The 19915-nt window shown below is 37.5% G+C and overlaps 1 protein-coding gene across 1 annotated transcript in view; it reads right to left on the bottom strand.

Moving 5' to 3' along the window:
- Positions 1-19336, bottom strand: part of SAMSN1 (SAM domain, SH3 domain and nuclear localization signals 1) — a 143978-nt gene extending 124642 nt beyond the window's left edge. Inside the window, exons 1-2 of the mRNA XM_044251109.1 lie at positions 19313-19336; positions 12781-12912 (exon numbers count right to left, since the gene is read on the bottom strand). Coding sequence (XP_044107044.1) covers positions 12781-12912; positions 19313-19336 — 156 coding nt within the window. The remainder of the gene's footprint in view (positions 1-12780; positions 12913-19312) is intronic.
- Positions 19337-19915: the final 579 nt, after the last annotated feature.

Raw genomic sequence — 19915 nt, 5'->3', positions numbered from 1 at the left:
AGACCTAGTTGATGGGATGCCATTGTTAATCTCATTTTCTTCCTTTAGTGTCTATGTTATTAATAGCTCTGTCAATGCTGATGCTAATATGGAGACAGAACAAAAAACTCCCAATTTTAATAGTTTGGAGACGAGTAAGAAATGCAGTTGAGTGGTTAGAATACCAACCTGAGAGTCACCTACCTTGACTTCTCCATTACTCACCTATTCTAAAATGACATGTCACATTTCAATGTGTCCATTTATCCATTTATAAGACACTTGGCTTTAAGTGCTTTTTAAGCTCTTTTGTGAAAGATGCTAGAATAGTGTGCGATGATAATGTTTTAACCACCTTCTTTCACCACTTTTAACTCTAGTTCTTCCTTTAAATATTAAATTTCAACCCCGTGGGACTGGCACCGTTAAACCACAAACCACAGTTACGTTCTTAGAGATAACACTATTGGTGATCATTTATTTTTGTGCCAACCACTGTGCTAATAATGCTAATTGTACTGTTACTTTTTATTCTCAAGTGATGAATAAGAATAACACTTTCTTCGTTTTAGAGAAGAGACAGGGCTTGAAGAGTCAAAGGAACCTGTCCAAGATCACATAGCTGGTAAATTTCAAAGCTGAGATTTTTATAAGGCTTATTTGATCCCCCAGTTTCAGGCCACTTAACAATATTATTTTTTCTTTTGAAATTCCTTCTGAGAATTCTTATAGAAGTTGAGCTTGATGCTTCCAATACAGCATTTAATTACATAGCTATTTATGTTTCTCTCTAGATATTTTGGGCGTATGTATTTCCCGCTGTAGTTGACATCTCTATCATCCACTAAAGCTGAAATCACTGTGTAGAAGAGGAGGAAAAAGAGGAAAAAGGGAGAAGGAAGGAGGAGGAAGGGAGGAAGGGAGAAGGGAAGAGGAGAGGACAGGATGAAGAAAGGAAGGAAGGAAGAGCATAAAAGAGAGAGAGAGAGAAAGAAGAAAAGAAAGAAAGAAACTTCTCTTGTTGAATAAGATGTGGGGGTTTAGGTCCTGCGCACCACATCCACCAACCTAAGGCACTTACACAAAACTGACTGACAAAGGGCAAATTATAAGTTATGGGCATCCATTTTCTAATGTAACAAATCTCAGCACGGACAATGGGGCTCTGGAGCCTGCCACAGTGACACTGTCTTCTTGATTTGGCCACTTCCTGATTATGACAGGAGCAGCCCCTCTCTTGGGTAGCAAATTTTGTAGGATGCTTCTCAGAGTAATTCCTACATCGTCAGCTAGGTATCTGTCTTCAACCTCCCAATAATTCTGAGCTCTCTTTAACTTGTATTATATTCCGTTCTGATTAAATTAGCATGAATCTGTTAATCTGCAAATAATTCTGATTAATAACTTGTCAAATTAATTTTAGTCCCCATATTAGTTAAATATTGCTGTGGGGATACCGGGTGGCTCAGTCGGTTAAGCATTTGCCTTCAGCTCAGGTCATGATCTCAGGGTTCTGAGGCTAAGCAGGGAGCCTGTTTCTTCCTCCCCTCTGCCCTTCCCCGACACTTGTGCGCGCATGCGTGTGCTCTCTCTCTCTCAAATAAATAAATAAATAAAAATATTGTGTAATAAATTACTTCAAAAACAGTTGCATTTATTCTCTCACAGTTTTTGTGCATCAAGAATATGGCCTTGACTTATATGGTGCTCTGTTTCATCGTCTCTCACAGGATTACAGTCAAATTGTTGGTCTAAAGGTCTGAGGTCTCATCCAAAGCTTAGCTGGAGAAAGATCCTCTTCTAAACTCAGTGAATGATTGTTGGCAGCATCTAGGCAGTAGGCTGGCTGCTGCTCTAGGTTCCTTACCACATGGGCCTCTGTAGATGGGATCTTGCTTCATCGTGATGTTTAAGCCAAGAAGGTAATGAAGCCAGTCTGTTACCAAGACAGAAATCAGGGTCTTTTGTAACCTAATTATGGAAGCGACTTCCTGTTACTTTTGCCAAATTCTACAGGAATCAAATCACACAAAAGGGTGGGGATTACACGAGGACTTAAATATCAGAAGGCAGATAGGATGATTAATTTTCTATCAACTTGGCTAGGCCACAATACCCAGATATTTGGTCAAACACTAGCTTAGAAGCCACTATGAAAGTATTTTTTTGAGATGAGATCAACATTTAAATCACTAGACTTTGAGTAAAGCATACTACCTTCTGTAATATGGGTGGGTCTCATCCAATCAGTTGAAGATCTTAAGACAAAAAGACTGTGGTCTCCCACAGGGGAAGACTATTTCTAGACAGTCTATATATCTTCTAGATAGTGCCTCTAGACTCGATCTGGATTCTAGTTACAACATCAACTCTTTCCTGGGCCTCTAGCCTGCCAGCCTCTCCTGAAAATTTCTGCCTTGCCAGCCTCGTAATCACATGAGCTAATTCCTTCAAATAAATTCCTTTCTTCATATTTCCACAACCTATTGGATCTATTTCTCTAGAGAACAATGACTAAGATAGCCAGGTTCATTAAAGGACATCTTAGAAGTCTGTCTTCCACAGTTCCAAAAGGAAAATAATAGTGTTTAATGTTAGACAACACTTCCCTTCCAAAACAATTAATTTTTTAATTTTTAAAAAGATTTTATTTATTTATTCATGAGACAGGGAGAGACAGAGAGGCAAAGGGAGAAGCAGGGGCGCTGCTGAGCAGGGAGTCTGATGTGGGACTTGATCCCAGGATCCTGGGATCATGACTTGAGCCAAAGGCAGATGCTTAACAAACTGAGACACCCAGGAGCCCCTTCCTCGAAAATAACTTAACATGTATTCAAGGAAACATTTTAGAGCAGCAAGGGGCCTTAGAGATCACCTAGTCTAAACCTATTACCTTATAGAGGTGGAGACTGAGATCCAGATAGTGTAAGGACTTATTCAACACTATTTGGGAACAAAGCTGAGGCGAGAAATCAGTTTTCTCTCATAATGCTCTTACCACTGACCCCGGAATTATCCCAAGATGAAGGCTGAGAATTGTACTGGTGGCCTGAAGACTGATTATAGCGAAGGAAACTCTTTGTTTGTGGGCAGATGAACTGTCAGTCAGCAGGGTTGTTTATCCCTTGAGTTGCTCTTCCCATAAGTGGGCAATAGTTTCGTTCTTGTACCTCCTCGTCCCCCAACCCAGATTCCTTAATGATCAATGGCACACACAGCCAAGACTGTGGGCTGGGGTCATGGATGCTGCCAGTGGCTATGGAACACAGCAAAAATAACTGGCCATATGGGGATTAAACCCCTGACCTTGGCCTCATTAGTGCAGAGCTCTAACCAACAGTTAGACATGTATTGTATTGTTTGTCTTTAAAGCGATCTTTGAATCTGCTATATTACTTTCTCATTAACATCTGGTGGCTGGGAACAATTTAATTGATTTCTACAGTGCTTTTTATCAGTATTAAATGGTGATGAGTGAATATATAAAAAATTGAACTCTCATTTAAATAATATTTAAATTAAAATGGATCCCCCCAAACCAAAACCAAAACCAAACCAAAAAAAAAAAAAAAAAAAAAACCCACAAAAAACAAAACAAAACAAAAACCACCCTGAGATAAGAATTAGGCAAATAAGACCCACTGTGATGGATTTTCTTGTTCGCTGCTGTCTACACATGATGGGAAATCTCGGGCTGAATTGTCAAACATTGCACTCAACCTGAGTGTTCCTGATTTGAGGCAATTTGTGGAGATTAAAATCTTGGGTGTTCTAATGCACATCAACAATAAATCCTGTTGCTTCTTCTTGTCCAGCCCAGTAAAAATCAATGCTTTTAGGTAAGGAGTGTTGATTACAAATTATTTTTGAGCAGTTATTTTAAAACGACATCCTAGCTCAAGTGAGAGTTTGACTTAAAGTCATTTAATCAAGGATATTAAATCAAAGGATCACTCTGCCCTGGTGTGATGGGTTGCAGAAGGAAGGAAAATGAACATTAACATGCATTAGGCCAGGTGCTTAACGTGTGTGAAAACATTTGATCCTCACTACAAACTAAGAGGCAGACATTTTTAGCCACATTCTATTGCTTAGGAAATTTAGGGTCAGAGAAGTTCAATAACACTTTCAAGGACACACATTTCTCAGCCGCCTGGGGAGCAGGAATAAAACTCGAGTCTATTAACTGCATTGCCCATCTCAAGTTCTTTCTGCTATGTTCTCTGCTATGTTCTCTGTATCATCAGATTATATTTAGCATATATATTATAAGGTCAGATTCTTTATTCTCCTATCTTCCGCTCCTGTTACTTATCTCCCAAAAGCACTCCGCCACTCACCCGACTCCTGCCTTCTCCAACTCTTGTGTATACACACATTCATACCATATACACACTCTCTCTCTCTCTCACGCTCACTTCTGGCAGAGTGGCCAAAGGACGAGATTAGTATTGGGGAAGCCAGAACTCCAGTCTTGACTCCATCTGTCTCTCCATACAAGCCACTAATCTCAGCTTCCTCCTTGGGTAACACACCTGCTCCCTATTGTCTCCTCTCCTTCTACAAGTATAGAATTAAATGTTTATCATCAAGTATTTTTATACTTTAATACCTATACTTCCTTAAGTGGCGTGGAGTATGATATGATGTGGTTATTTTGATTCTTCAGTACCATTAGCAGTTTCAAGCCTCTCGTCCTGCCCTAATACAGAAGACATTTCTAGCCCCATGTGGCTATGGAGCAATTGATAGATGGCTGGTGTGACTGAGGAACTAAGTTTTAACTAAACTTAAATTAATTTTAACTTAGAAACTGATGCTGGGCAGAAGATAGACAATCTTCATGATTTCACTAGGACAAGATTTCACTTTAACCATTGACGCTTTAGCATCTGACTTAAGAGGTATAAAATCGGACAAAAGTCAGAATTTAAAAACAAGAATGTAAAATGTCTCATTAATATTTGTATTAATTAAATTTTAAGTTTGATTTTGTTTTTGTTTTTGTTTTTGTTTTTTACTGTGACTACTAAAAAACCTAAAATTCTATCTGTGGATTGCATTGTATTTCTACTGGATGGGGCTCCTTTAATTCCTTCTTACTGGTATGGTAGATCCAGAGTAGGCTCTAGATATATGTGTCTTCAGGTAATCCTGATGTCCAGCTGCTCTTGAGAAAAAGCAGCTTTTTTGTTTATGACTTTTTTAAAAAAGATTTTAGGGCGCCTGGGTGGTTCAGTGGGCTAAGCCGCTGCCTTCTGCTCAGGTCATGATCTCGGGGTTCTGGGATCGAGTCCCGCATCGGGCTCTCTGCTCAGCAGGGAGCCTGCTTCTCTCTCTCTCTCTCTCTCTCCCTCTCTGCCTGCCTCTCTGTCTACTTGTGATCTCTCTGTCAAATAAATAAATAAATAAATCTTTTAAAAAAAAAGATTTAAAAATGTATTTTAGAGATTCTGTATGAGTTGGGGGAGGGGTAGAGGGAGAGAATCTCAAGTAGGCTCCACCTTGGGGCTCAATCTCACATGATCCCTGAGATCATGACCTAAGCCTAAATCAAGAATCAGATGCTTAACTGACTGAGCCACCCAGATGCCCCTGTGATTTAGTTTTTAATGTAATAGTAATAGATAGTCTTTTTATTTTTTATTTATTTTTAAAAATCATTCCACTCTAGCTTAACTGGAAAAAAATCAGAAGTCTTAATTTATCATCACTTTATAAGATCCAAATATTACAGAGGAGTTGTAACTCACTATAAATGTTAGGATAATACTGTAAGCCTGGGGTAGGAATGATAGAAATTGCTTTCTACAGAGACAAAAGAGAACCATCTTCAGAAAGCTGGTCAGCTTCCCTGTCTACTGCAGAGGAGTTCCAGAGGTGGAAGGACACTGTTTTTGTGTTTTGTTTTATTATGTTTTGGTCTTTGAGGATGGTAATGCCAATTATAGTAAGTATGGAAAGTCTCAGAGGGAAGGATGGTGGACACAGTATTATTAACTTAAAATCGTCTCACCTTCCTTCTAGTGTGATTTCATCTTTCAGAGGTCACATTCTCCAAGTTCTCTAAAGCCTGGAGAACAGATGCAATTTAAGTCCAGCAAATATAAGCATCTGTGTAACATCTGAAAGGCAGGATGTGACGTGGAGGCCACCATCAAGTAGCCACGTTAAGGGATGAGTAAAATTCCATGTATCCTGATATATCTAAAATATTCTCATTTCAACAAGTAGTTAATGTACAAATTGTTAATAAGCTGTTTTATACTTTTTTCACAGAAAGTCTGTCAACAATGGCGTGTATTTTACCCCTTCTGCCATCCCGCATTTGGACGAACCCCTTTTCAAGCACTCAATGGCCCCTTGTGTTTGTGACCGCACAGCTCTAGACGTCAGTAAACTTTTTCTCTGAAAAGCCGGATAGAACTAGATCAGGCTCTGGAGGTCACAGACCATTTCTATAGCACAGTCTTATTTACTTTTGCTTTTGTGTTCAAGCAAATCTTTTTTTTTTTTTTTTTTTTACCTCTGTACTTTTATTTATTTATTTTTTCCAATTTATTTATTTTCAGAAAAACATTATTCATTATTTTTTCACCACACCCAGTGCTCCATGCAAGCCGTGCCCTCTATGATACCCACCACCTGGTACCCCTACCTCCCACCCCCCCCACCCCGCCACAAGCAAATCTTTTAAAATGCAAAAGCGGCTCTTAGCTTATGGCCATACAATATAGGCTCCCCTCAGGCTGCAGTTTGGAGCCCTTCTCATGGCTCTTTAACTCCTGTGCTAAATCCTTCTTGCGTGTGGAGAGGAGCAGCATCAAGAGGAGATTGTCTCCAGGCACCAAAACTCAGCTGAACCTACACAGGGGATTGTTCTCATTCTCTAGAGAAGGACACTGAGGTCTAGAGAATTTGAGCAATTTTCCCAGGTCAAATAGCATGTATTTGCCTAATTCCAAAGCTCATGCTTTTTGACACTGCATCATACCTACCTCGTTATTATTTTTTTTAAATTTTCATTCAAACTTAATGAGCCAACATATATCACACCATTAGTTTCAGATGCAGTGTTCTATAATTTATCAGTTGCGTATAACATCCAGTGCTTAACACACAGCATGTGCCCTCCTTAATGCCCATCACCCAGTTACTCCTTCCCCACATCTCCTTTCCAGCAACCCTCAGTTTGTTTCCTATAGTTAAGAATCTCTCCTGGTTTGTCTCCCTCTCTGATGACTTCCTCTTCAGTTTTCCCACCCTTCCCTTATGATCCTCTGCACTGTTTCTTATATTCTACATGTGAGTCAAGCCATATAATTGTCTTTCTCTGATTGACTTATTTCATGGAGCGTAATACCCTCCAGGTCCACACATCCTGATGTAAATGGTAAGTATTCATCCCTTCTGATGGCTGTGTAATAGTCCATTGTATGTATGATCCACATCTTTATCCGTTTATCTGCTGATGGACACCTCAGCTCCTTCCACAGTTTGGCTATTGTGGACACTGTTCCTACGAACATTGGGGTACAGGTGCCACTTCAGATCACCACGTTTGTATCTTTGAAGTAAATACCTAGTAATGCAATTGCTGGGTAATAGGGTAACTCTATTTCTAATTTCTTGAGGAACCTCCGTATCGTTTTCCAGAGTGGCTGCACCACCCTGCATTCCCACCAATGGTGTATGAGCGTTCCTTTTTCTCCTCATCCTCTCCAACATTTGTTGTCTCTTGTCTTGTTAAATTTAGCCATTCTGATTGGTATGAGGTGGTATCTCATTGTGATTTTGATTTGTATTTCCCTGATGCCAAGTGATGTGGAGCATTTTTTCATGTGTCTGTTGGCCATCTGGATGTCTTCTTTGGAGAAATGTCTATTCAATACATTTTTTGTTATTAAGACTTTCTTTAGCTTGATTAATGGAACCTCGCTCATTCATTCATTTAGCTTATGAAAATTTACTGAATGAATAGTTGTGCAACATGTAAATAATGGGGACATTGCCCCTACTTCACATTAAAGCTCATTTTTTTTGGAAAAGGCTTAAATTTCTTACCAACTTAATTTATGGATTACAAAATGGAAGCGAAAATTGACAAATATTTACTTACTTCAGTCAATACAGATGGCAAACCAGGTAATTCAGAACCAATCCAGTTAAGCCTCAATTGGCAGAGGTACAAACATTTTATGTTCTCACTCTATTTCTAAATCAAGATATTTTATTAGCTTCAGACATAATAAAGCAGTAACAAAATAGGTACAGAATGAAGCCCTAATGGCCTACATCTTAGTTAGGCTGGTATATTAGCATAGTTTCTTTCAGCATATTTATTTAGTTGCACAATTATTCACTCCAAAAAACTTTTTACACACACACATATATATTTTTTCTTTTTTTTGGTTAGTAGCCCTCCAAAACTCTCTAGCTTTGTTAAGATACAAGTGGATCTCACTTACTCTTCTTCACAGAATTTAATAAAGTTTTATATTTTAAATTTATTTAACTTTGGACCAGTTCTCCACTACCAACCCCTCCTGGAACTGCAATTAAAATGGAAGCTATTCGTCATTAAAATGCCAAATACTGAAAGGATGTTTTTCCAAAGAAGACATGCAGATGGCCAACAGACCCATGAAAAGTTGCTCAACATCAATCATCATCAGTGAAATTCAAGTCAAAACCACAATAAAATATCATCTCACACCAGTCAGAATAGGTATTCTCAAAAGGACAAGAAATAACAATTGTTGGTGAGGATGTGGAGAAAAGGGATTCCTCTTGCACTGTTAGTAGGAATGTAAATTGGTACAGCCACTGTGGAAAACAGTATGTAGGTTCCCCCCAAAATTGAAAATCGAAATACCATGAGATCTAGTAATGCCCCTTCTGGGTATTTACCCAAAGAACACGAAAACACTAATTCAAAAGGATACATGCATACCTATGTTTATAGTAGCATTGTTTATGATAGACAAAATATGGAAACAACCTAAGTGACCATCAATAGATAAATGGATAAAGAAGCTGTCTTAAACACACACACACACACATACATACGAATATTACTCAGCCATAAAAAGAACAAAATCTTGCCACTTGTGACAACAGTGATAAATAAATGTATTATAGTTAGTGAATTAAGTCAGACAGGAAGACAAATACCATATGATTTTACTTAAATGTGGAATCTAGAAAACAAAACAAACAAGTAACAACAATAACAGAAAGAAAGACTCATAAATATAGAGAACAAACTAGAGGTTACCAGAGGGGAAGGGGACAGGGGATACACAAAATAGGTGAAGAGGATTAAGAGGTATACATTTCCAGTCATAAAATCAGTCAGAGGGATGAAAAGTAGAATATAGGGAATGTAGTCAATAATATTGTAATAACTCTGTGTGGTGATAGATGGTAATTATACTTATCATGGTGAGGGTATCGTAATGTAGATAATTGTCAAATCACTGTGTAGTGCACCCGAAACTAATAATATATGTGAGAACTATACTTCAATTAATTTTTTTATATTTTGAAAATCCCCAAATAAACTTCTTTCCCTTTAATACCTATTCAATCCTTAAATCTGGAGTCGATCTACACCAGAACATCTCCTCTGGGAGTCTGGATTGTTTTATATCCATCTATATAACTCCACACCTTACTTAAAACAGTGTTTTCTTTCTTTTATTTTTTTTTTAAGATTATATTTATTTATTTGACAGAGATCACAAGTAGGCAGAGCAGCAGGCAGAGACAGAGGGAGAAGCAGGCTCCCCACCAAGCAGAGGGCTTGATGCGGGGCTCCATCCCAGGACCCCGAGATCATGACCCAAGCTGAAGGCAGAGGCTTTAACCCACTGAGCCACCCAGGTTCCCTCCAAAACAGTGTTTTCTACATCACAAAACTAATAAATATGTATAAATAAAATAGTTTAAGGGAAGCCAGGAAGTCTAGGATGCTTTTTTCATTTTGATTTTCCTTTTCTTTTCTTTCTTTCTTTTGTTTTTTAGAGAGGAGACAGAGAAGGGTGGTTGGGGGGAGCACAAGGAGAGGGAGAGAGAGAATCTTAAGTAGGCTCCACACAGAGTGCACAGCTTGATAAGAGCCTCGATATCATAACCCTGAGATCATGACCTGGGTGGAAATCAAGAGTCAGACATTTAACTGGCTGAGCCACCCAGGTGCTGATTTCTCTTTTCAATTCATGTGACAAGTGATAGTGTTTTTGGTATGGGCTATTCATTTCCATTGTTACAACCAGCTATACTGTCTGGTTGCTTCAAAGAGTTTGAGTATGAGAACACCTCTCCTCTCTGGGAAGGGTTACAGATACATTGGGTCGAGGACTGGGAGCTTGAGGTATATCTCCATGAACTGTACGGGTGTTTTTATAATATTTCTAGAACATGAATCCAAAATAAACAATTTTTTTCTGATACTGTCAAGACTAGCCCAAAACTTTTTTTTTTCCCCCTTGAATTAGGGGGGAAAAAAAGGAAGTGGGAATACTAAGAGGAAAAACTGATCCACTCTTCAGAGGCTCAGAGGGAAAGTTCTAAATCACTAAATGTCATTTTTGTCAAAAGATTGATTTTATTTTATCCAAGCTATGGAATCATTTTCATTAGGAATAAAATGTCAGTGAAGGACTGGTCAGTGAAAGGACTGGTACAATTTAACAATTAATATAGAATCAGTGGTTGAACTGGTTGCCTTTCAAAAGTGTATACACACACACACACATTGGTGCTTGTATGTATGCATACATTTTTAAATTAAATACAGATGTATGTAACTATATACATGATATGCATAAATATATGCACACTCACGTATATGTGTGTAATGTTGTATATATACATGGAGAGAGAGTTCTAGCAATTTAAATCGTGTTTTCATTATTCTCATCTACTTTGTAATGTAAGGACGTTTGATAAAAATTCTAGTAGACTGCTTGGCCATGAACTTGTTTATTTTTCATGCATATTTATGGAACTAACACATTTAAGGAAATATCTTCAGGCTCTTCAGCCTATTCAATTTTTCTTTTTAATTATACAGTAAAAATGCTTACAAACATTTTGCAGTGTCAATTGAGAGTCTCCATGTAAGTCTCACCCTCTCACATTAATATGTAAAGTGTACCGCTGCTTCCTCTTCTGCATATCTGTCAACATCAACACATTCATGGATATTGAAAAGGGTATAGATTGAGGGAAGAGTTTCCACTACACTAAATTTTTTTTGGATTATTTTTACTTACTGAGACTTATCATTGAACTTGGTTGCTAACTGATGTGACATTGCTTAGATCTGTAAGCTATATAAAAAAGGTTTTCAAAGAATATCCCCCAAGGAATAAAATAAGTAGGTATGAAAGTAGGTATAAAACATGAAGGTACTTTTCTGGATTTGAATCCTAGGTCATCCTTTTTTCAATTGGGAAAGTTATATAACCTTTCTCTACATTTTTTTTTTTTTAAGATGTTACTTATTTTTTTGACACACAGAAAGAGAGAGAGACAATGAGAGAGAGAACACAAGAAGGGGGAGTGGGAGAGAGAGAAGCAGTCTTCCTGCTGAGCAGAGAGCCTGATACTGGGCTAAATCCCAGGACTCTGGGATCATGACCTGAGCCAAAGGCAGATACTTAACAAGTGAGTCACCCAGGTACCCCCTTTCTTGATGGTTCTAAATCTCTCTAAAATTATTGTGAGGATCAGCACAAATAATTTCATATATAACATCACCTAGTACAAAAAAAGAAGTGGATATTCATCTTTGTGTTGTTACTGGGGAAGGGTATGGTTGTAGGGGTAGGAGATGACATTTAAATCTATAAGTATAGGGAAGTTCTTTTTTTGTAGCAAACATGGACGTTTTGTATTGTCACAATAGAAGTGAAATAAGTTTGTTAGTATGGAATCAATTTAAATACAGCACCATCAACTATGAGAATAGCCAGCACTGTTAAACAGGGACAGGGCCAATTTTGCAGAGCACTGAGAACTCTCTGCCTCTTATAATTATAAAGATAATTCAAAAAAACTATCTGCATTTGCATTCTAGTAATACTCGGGTTTTTGTAAGTTCACAATGTGTGTCCATAAATTTAAGGAGAAGCTTAATAAAATGATTATTAGCACAGACTATAAAGCCACCAGTGGTGTGTGGCAGTTGGCACTGGAGATAAGGAACAAATAAATATTCAGGTGTTGTAAGTCTGTTATTAAACCACTGGTAGCTTGAACATGACCATGGTAGGAGCATTTACACCAAGGCAATCGGCAAATGCTACATACAGATCTGGGGTTCCCTCCATCCATCCCAAAGACCTGGTTTACCAATACATTACTGATGAACTGCTGAGGCAGATCCATATATCTTTAGCTTCCAGCTTTACTACTTCACAGTTTATAGCCTTTAGTTATAAATAAAAATAAATAATAATATAAATAAATAGCAACTAAAATAAAAAATAAAAAGTTATTTTGCTTTCTCTCCTGCAATTTCCTAATCTCAAAAAAATATAATTATTTCTTTGTCCTAAGGTTGTTTTGATGATTAACTGAGTTAACTTATATATTACATACTCTGTAAATGGTAGTTTATATTAAGAAGCTAAAATCATCAAAGAGACAACAATGAAGAGAAACTCAGAAATCGAAAGTAAATGCAGAACTTTCTGAGAACAGAGGTTTTTGCTTTATTAACAGGTGTCATGAAGCAAGTGATTTGAAATACACAATAGAGAAGCAATCCACGAGACTTGGGGCTTCACTCACCATGAAGAGATTGTCGGGTGCTTTTCCACTCTCTCCAAAAGGTGAGCTAACAGAACCAATCCCGACAGAGGTGCTTTCTTGGTTAGTCTGTTGCTCTGGGACTGGCTCATACAAGCTGTCCGTGGAGCCTTCCTGCAATAAAAGAGATTTATAAGGCACAAAATAATGAAATATTTTCCTTGAAAAGTCTTTTTTTTTTTTAAGATTTATTTATTTTACAGAGCAAGTGAGCACACAGGCAGAGGGAAGGAGAGAGGGAGAGGGAGAGAATCCCAAGGAGACTCCCCACTGGGCAATGAGGCTGGATGTCAGGCTCCATCTCAAGACCCTGAGATCACAACCCAAGCTGAAGTCAAGAGTCAGCTGCCCACCCGACCAAGCCACCCAGGCGTCCCTCCTTGAACAGCCTCCGGACCTATGTACCCACTTTCGTAAAGTATCCTATCTAAATCATCCTGGGCATAAAGACTAAGAGTTAATGGTACACCATTTTATAACAGTGAACAAGGCAGTAAAGGAAGGCATTTTCACCACTCACTTTAGAGCCAGCAATTCAAACAAGACTCAAGTGTTGAGGAGCAATGCACAAAAGGAGGCAGTTTTTCAAGAAGCGTAATGAAGGCATCAAGTTCAAGGTACTACTAAATGAAGGCCGATTTGGACAACATTAAACTGTGTTGGCTCTCAGGTCACAGATTTTAGAGACACATATCCCTCTAATTAGTCCTATGTCCTTGTAGGAGAAACACAATCTGTTGTACTGCTTCCTTAACAGTGAAGTAGCAGTTTCATCCACGTTACAGAGGAACCATCGGGGTAAAATGAAAACACAGGACATGCTTTGAAATAGCAAAAGTATTTCACAAGCATGATAAAGGCTTTGACATTAATGTTCACAGTATTTATATTAATAAATAATATTATTTACTTGTTTTTATTCTTTTACAGAATAATGAATTTTTTTTTAAAGATTTTATTTATTTGACAGGCAGAGATCACAAGTAGGCAGAGAGGCAGGCAGAGAGAGAGGAAGAAGCAGGCTCCCTGCTGAGCAGAGAGCCCGATGCGGGGCTCGATCCCAGGACCCCGGGATCATGACCTGAGCCAAAGGCAGCGGCTTTATCCCACTGAGCCACCCAGGCGCCCCTACAGAATAATGAATTTTAAACGGAATGGTTTGCACTTAAAACCATTATGAACTATACTGTAAATTTTCTTTGCTTTTGGAAAGCCAACTTACTAACTGAACTGACTTGTATTTTCTCCTTTTGAGACAAAATTGTTCTGGTTGTGATGTCATTTGGAAAAGTCTTAAGGGAGAGAGGTAGACAGTATATAGAAATTTCTTTAGTAACTAGCAATGCTGATAATGGTGTCATTAATATAAATGTCTGTTGATTACGAGAAAGTTTTCTTGCTTGAAAGGATAATAAAAACGATAGTGTGGTGCTGAAAATGTTCTCATCCTTAAAAATGAATTTTTTAAATATATAAGCTAAGATTGAATGGCATTTGCATCATCTACCTTTAGAACTTTTAACTAAAATGCTCTACAGTTTTATATTTTAAACAACCTCTCCTCAAATCACATGGCAAATTACTGGGAAAATTAAAAAGACTTAAGTAAGAACTAAGTCGCATATGCTCTAAGGTACCTAAACGTGTAGGGAGACTGAAAATCGAACTGAAACATAGTGCGGTGGGTGAATGTAAAGCTTTGAACCTGTTGGGTGCCCATCCACAAAGAGGTAGTAGTGACCAGATTTTGGGCTCTGTGGGGTAACGTGCAGTAGACATCAACCACATAAAGCAACTCCATGCTGAAATCCAGGGACTACAGCAAAACTCACAGTTAGAAAGGAGGCTGGGAATAAAGCTCCTTCCAATAGCTGCTGGGGCCCTCGGAAGAGCGAAATTTATCAACACAGCCAGCAAAATGGGACCCGAAACAAGTAAGCAGCCAGCTGGTGCAGTCACTGGCTGAGTCATACACTAACTATCACTTTGGGATAAATTCCCGGACCAGGGACGCCTGGGTGGCTCAGTCAGTTAAGCATCTGCCTTCGACTCAGATCATGATCCTGGGATCCTGGGATTGAGTTTCCCATCGGGCTCTCTGCTCAGTAGGGAGTCTACTTCTCCCTCTGCCTATGCTCCCCCTGCTTGTGCTCACTCACTCTCTCTCTCTCTGACAAATCAATAAGCAAAATCTTAAAAAAAAAATGTTAAAAAAAAATATATCCCCGGACCAGCAATATGTCTTCTCTCTAACCTGGAGACTCAGAGAGACTTGAGGTCTCTGCCTCACAACCAAATGGAGAAAGGTGAAGAGGGCAGAGAGGAAAGAGAAAGAGGGGGAGGTGGGTGAGGGAGAGGCAGTGACAGAGACACAGAGAGAGAGAACAGAAAGAGTTTTAGCATTCAACATTAACCAAAACATGTGAGGGGATTAAATGCTGAGAAAGAGAGCCAACTGAACTGACAATCTGAAAATCAAACCATTTCGTTCCAGATAAAATTAAAATCAAAATAGATGGAGAAACAATTTAAGAAAGAATGTGATCTTTATACAGTAAAATAAAAAAGTAATATCCAACTATAAACAGTCTATGATGAAACCAAAAAGGCAGCAATGAAACAAGTATCATTAAAGAGCAACAAAAATAAACAATTACAACATCTTGAGAATGAATAATATAATCAAATAAATTTATATGAAAAAATTAAAAAATGAGGGTTAACTCTAGACCTGAGTCTAGAAATCTGAAAAAGATTAAGAAATACTGAAGAGTCTACCCATGGTGCAGCATATAAGGATAAATAGAAAACATATGGAACATTCAGGTAGAAATGTGGAGGGATGTGACAAAAAAAGATGAACAGGGATTCTAGAAAAATAAAATGACAGAATTTTCCCGTCAATTAAAGAAAAACTATAGGGTGCCTGGGTGGCTCCAGTCACGATTCCAGGGTCCTGGGATCGAGCCCCACATCAGGCTCTCTGCTCAGCAGGGAGCCTGCTTTCCTTCCTCTCTCTCACTGCCTGCCTCTCTCCCTACTTGTGATCTGTCTGTCAAATAAATAAATAAAATCTTGAAAAAAAAAAGAAAACATATAGAACAATTTTACTTATAAAATAGTTTTAAGAAATTCTAAAGGAAATGCACACATTTAAATTTAATTCAATTTAGTAGCTTCCATAAAAATACACCATGGTCAATCAGTATTTAATATGGAAATACAAGGGTGTTTCAACGTTTAGATGCCTTTTTAAAATATTTAACAGAAAATTTATTATTTCAATAAATTTGAAAAATTTCTTATTCATCTGTGATAAAATCTTAGTGAATTAGGAAAAGACAGGATTTCCTTAATCTCACTAGGATTATTAATCAAAAACCTCAGAAAGACTCAATTAGGAGTAACTACGTGAATGTGAGAAACAAGTTTGGGGTGCCTGCTATTACAGCATTCTTACTGTAATGTAACAGAAGAGAGAGAAAACTTGAGAATGATATAATTACTAAAGAAGAGAAAAACTTACAGATTATCTGTATGGGAAAACATAGACTATCAGAATTTTTTTAATTCAGCAAAATTGTTTACTTGCAATATCAGTAATCAGGAAGTCGATAATGCATCTATAAATCAGCAGAAACAAATCAGGAACAAATAATCACAATGGCCACCAAAATTCTTAGAACCCTAGCAGGAAATTTAGTAAAAGATGTGCATGAATTTTATAGAGCAAATCATAAAATATATTAATAGTCCATAGGAGAAGACTTGAATAAATGGAAAGCTACACATGTTTGTGGGTGGGAGGGCTTAACTCCATAATTAAGTCAATTTCCCCTAAAGATGATGTGAGATTAAATCTGTTTTAACCAAGATCATATCAAAGGTTTTCATATTATTTGAAATTTACCTAGAAGCACAAAGACTTAAGAAGTCCAAATTTTGAAGAAGGACAAGGAGAGGGTATTCTATTGAATAAGATATCTCCCTTAGCGTTAGAATTACCTTAATAGGTATATAAAAGAAGGGGTATAAGGAAAGGGGTAGAGAGAAACCAAAGGGATAGAATAAAGTCCAAATAGAATAGAAGCAGCGTTATTACAAATCACTGAAGAAATGGTGCAGGGATAATTGATTTGTAACCTTACTGGGTTACAAAGTCATGTTAAACTCAGTAACTATGTGATGAGCTCAACAAGAAAATCATCCTGCTTCTAATGAGCAAGTCTTCTAAAAAGCCTTACCACAATGTTAAAACCGTAAGAAAAATTCTGGAGTCAGAGTGGCATACATAAAAGGATATCCCTGCCTCCCTTTTGAAAGATAGACCCCATTTCGAGTTTATAGATCTAAAATAATAGCAATCACCTTTAATGGATTATTTATAGGATCCTTGGTTCAGAATGGGTAGTTCATTAAGTTTGCTTTATATTTCTCTTAAAAACCCCATTTACTAAAAGATTTACAATTTCCCCCTCCACTTAAATAAGAGAATGTTTAACTCTTTCTCTGGCTTTATTTAGTGGTAATCTTTATGTGGACCTTAATATTTAAACCACCTCCTTCCCACAGAATTAAAGATCAATATATAAATATACACCTCTATTTTGTGATTTTGAAATTGTTTTCTTTCCACTAAATCAGTGATTTTTATTCTTTTTATTTTAAATGCCTGTCCCATATGTTCACATTCCTACAGGAGCAGATAAAATATGTTTTGAATTATGCACAAATTCCTGGCGAAAGCTGTAACCCCTCCCCGTTTTCGCAGCTCAAAACAACACAGTAGGGTGTCATAGCACCCTGGTGGAGAGCCCATACACTGAACAATTTTATTTATTTAGCCCACAGGAAGAAATAAAAGGCACCTAAAATAGTTTTGAGGTTTCTCCAAGTCACTTGTGGACATTTTATTATGAAAGCAATTAATTTTGACAAACTTTGGAATGCTTGAACAAAATATTTCCGTGTTCAGGATGGTTCCGTCTAATCAAATATGTTTCCAAACAAGGAAATGTTTAAGGACAACTTTACAACACGGAAAAGTGTTGCAGTCAGATTGAGTCCATGCGGCATGGCTTTGAAGCAATCCTTTTTGAGTACGTGCCCCTCTCCCTATATTACAGAGAAAGACAATGATGCTCATTAGATGGTTAGATGGCTTCCATCGCGGGATTAGGAACGTCTGCCACACTCTGCTGAGCCACACTGTGTTACAGAAACATTAGCATACTGATTATAGAGCCATTCAGAGTGATTCTGGAATGCAGTCGTCTCCGCTACAACACTGCCTATTTCCATGGGAAGTATATTCACATAAACCCCATATAGCTCTTTTAGATGGACTAGAAAAGAATGCACAATACCACTTAAATCACCTGAAATGGGATTTCTCCAGTCAGATTTATATGGCACAAAGCGAAGTTGAGCACCGGCAATTATTTTGTAAATTGGGACTATAAAGGCAATCAGAACTCGATGATTCAGCTTGCCACAACTCACAACTGCATTTTATTTTTCAAGATGCTCCAAGATTAAATCCCTTATCTTGGCTGAAAACGCCTCCTGTTTAGGTATTACAACCTATGTCAGCACCATCTCTGGCACTTATGTTAATCTTATTTGCAATTTGGAAGGAAAACAAACATCAAAGTAAACCATTTTATTCCCACAAATGACAGGGATCTCCCATCCACATCTTGAAAAACCAAAGAATAGGCATAATGTCCTGCTGTAAACACAGAGAGAAATGAATAAAATTATTTTTGAAATCCATTTTTAGCATTGGCAGATGGTCATAATTGCAGGTTAGAGTTATAAAGTATTTCCAGATCTATGACTACCTGCTAACTTTCACTGATCCACTTCAGGCTAAACTTAAAAAAAAAAAAAAAAAAGCAATAATGTAAAAAAGAATTTGAGAAGTGCTTATACCCTTGAATGAGTACATCTGCAGGATTGGAATAATCTATTGTACCTCGCATTTACAGTACTGTGTAACTCAGGAGGCTGCCTCCATGGTAGTTTGACAAAGCCAACATTAGACGGAATTCATTACTCACACAGTAAAGAAGAAACTTTGATTCCTAGGATGTCTCAAAGCAAAGCAAGTAACCCAAATGCAGCACATTTTGCAAAAATCTTTCCCATATTTACAATAAATAGAAGAAAATAGTTCCTCAAAAATACTGTTTACATATCATTCTTAGAAATTCAGCATAAAAAAGGCATTCAGCATCAAAATGTTAAATAACTAGTCATTGTTTTGATAAATATATATATGTATACATATATATGTATATATAGTTTAGTTATTTGCATCTGAATAGAGTTGGCTTAAGTGCTTTAATAAAAACAACATTTTCTTCTTTTTGATGTGGACTTTTTTATGAGACCCTAAATGTATTAATTAATTACCACATAGGAAGTTTAGAGTATACCTGAACTCCATTCCTTTTCATTGATATAGTAAAATAAAAATGAGGATATCAATGATGCATGTAAAGAAACTCACCAGTGAAAAGCAGAAGAGATTCATTTTGGTAGGCTCCGGTCCCTTGTTGCTGTGCCTACGAGCATATGATCACCCCTTGTAGCTCTCTCTTGGCTTCACAGCTGTAGGGCAGTTCTCATGGGAGATGATTATAGAGTAAAATCCCTGCCATAATCCAGGGGATTCAGAGACCAGGATCAAATGAGATAGGTCTTTATTGAACAAACAATTCTCTAAATTAATGAGGAAGTCTGCTACTCAAATGAGAGGATGAGACATACCATGTTCTGTGTAAACAGATTTCACAGGTGGCAATGATAGTACTAAAGTCTGAAGGAAAACTGCAGTGAAAACCATCATAGACCTAGCTAACTAAATTGAAAAGATAAAGCAAATCTCGGGAAAAACAAAAAAGAAAAGACCATCCTTCAATATAAAATATCACCTTCCCTTCAAAGGTGGTAGGTTGAAGCTGTGTCCCGTGTGTGCCTCTCCATCCCTCTATTTCCTTCCATTAATTTAAAAAAAAAAAAAAAAAAATTTTTTTTTTTTTTTAATAAGGCAAGATAGTGAAATAAGTACTTTTTATAGTGGTAAACTAGACATAACAATTTACCATTGTAA

Source organism: Neovison vison, chromosome 6, assembly GCF_020171115.1.
Source record: "Neovison vison isolate M4711 chromosome 6, ASM_NN_V1, whole genome shotgun sequence".
Taxonomy (NCBI): domain Eukaryota; kingdom Metazoa; phylum Chordata; class Mammalia; order Carnivora; family Mustelidae; genus Neogale; species Neogale vison.
Note: the sequence above shows the minus strand (reverse complement) of the source record. Positions and strands in the feature narration are given on the sequence as shown.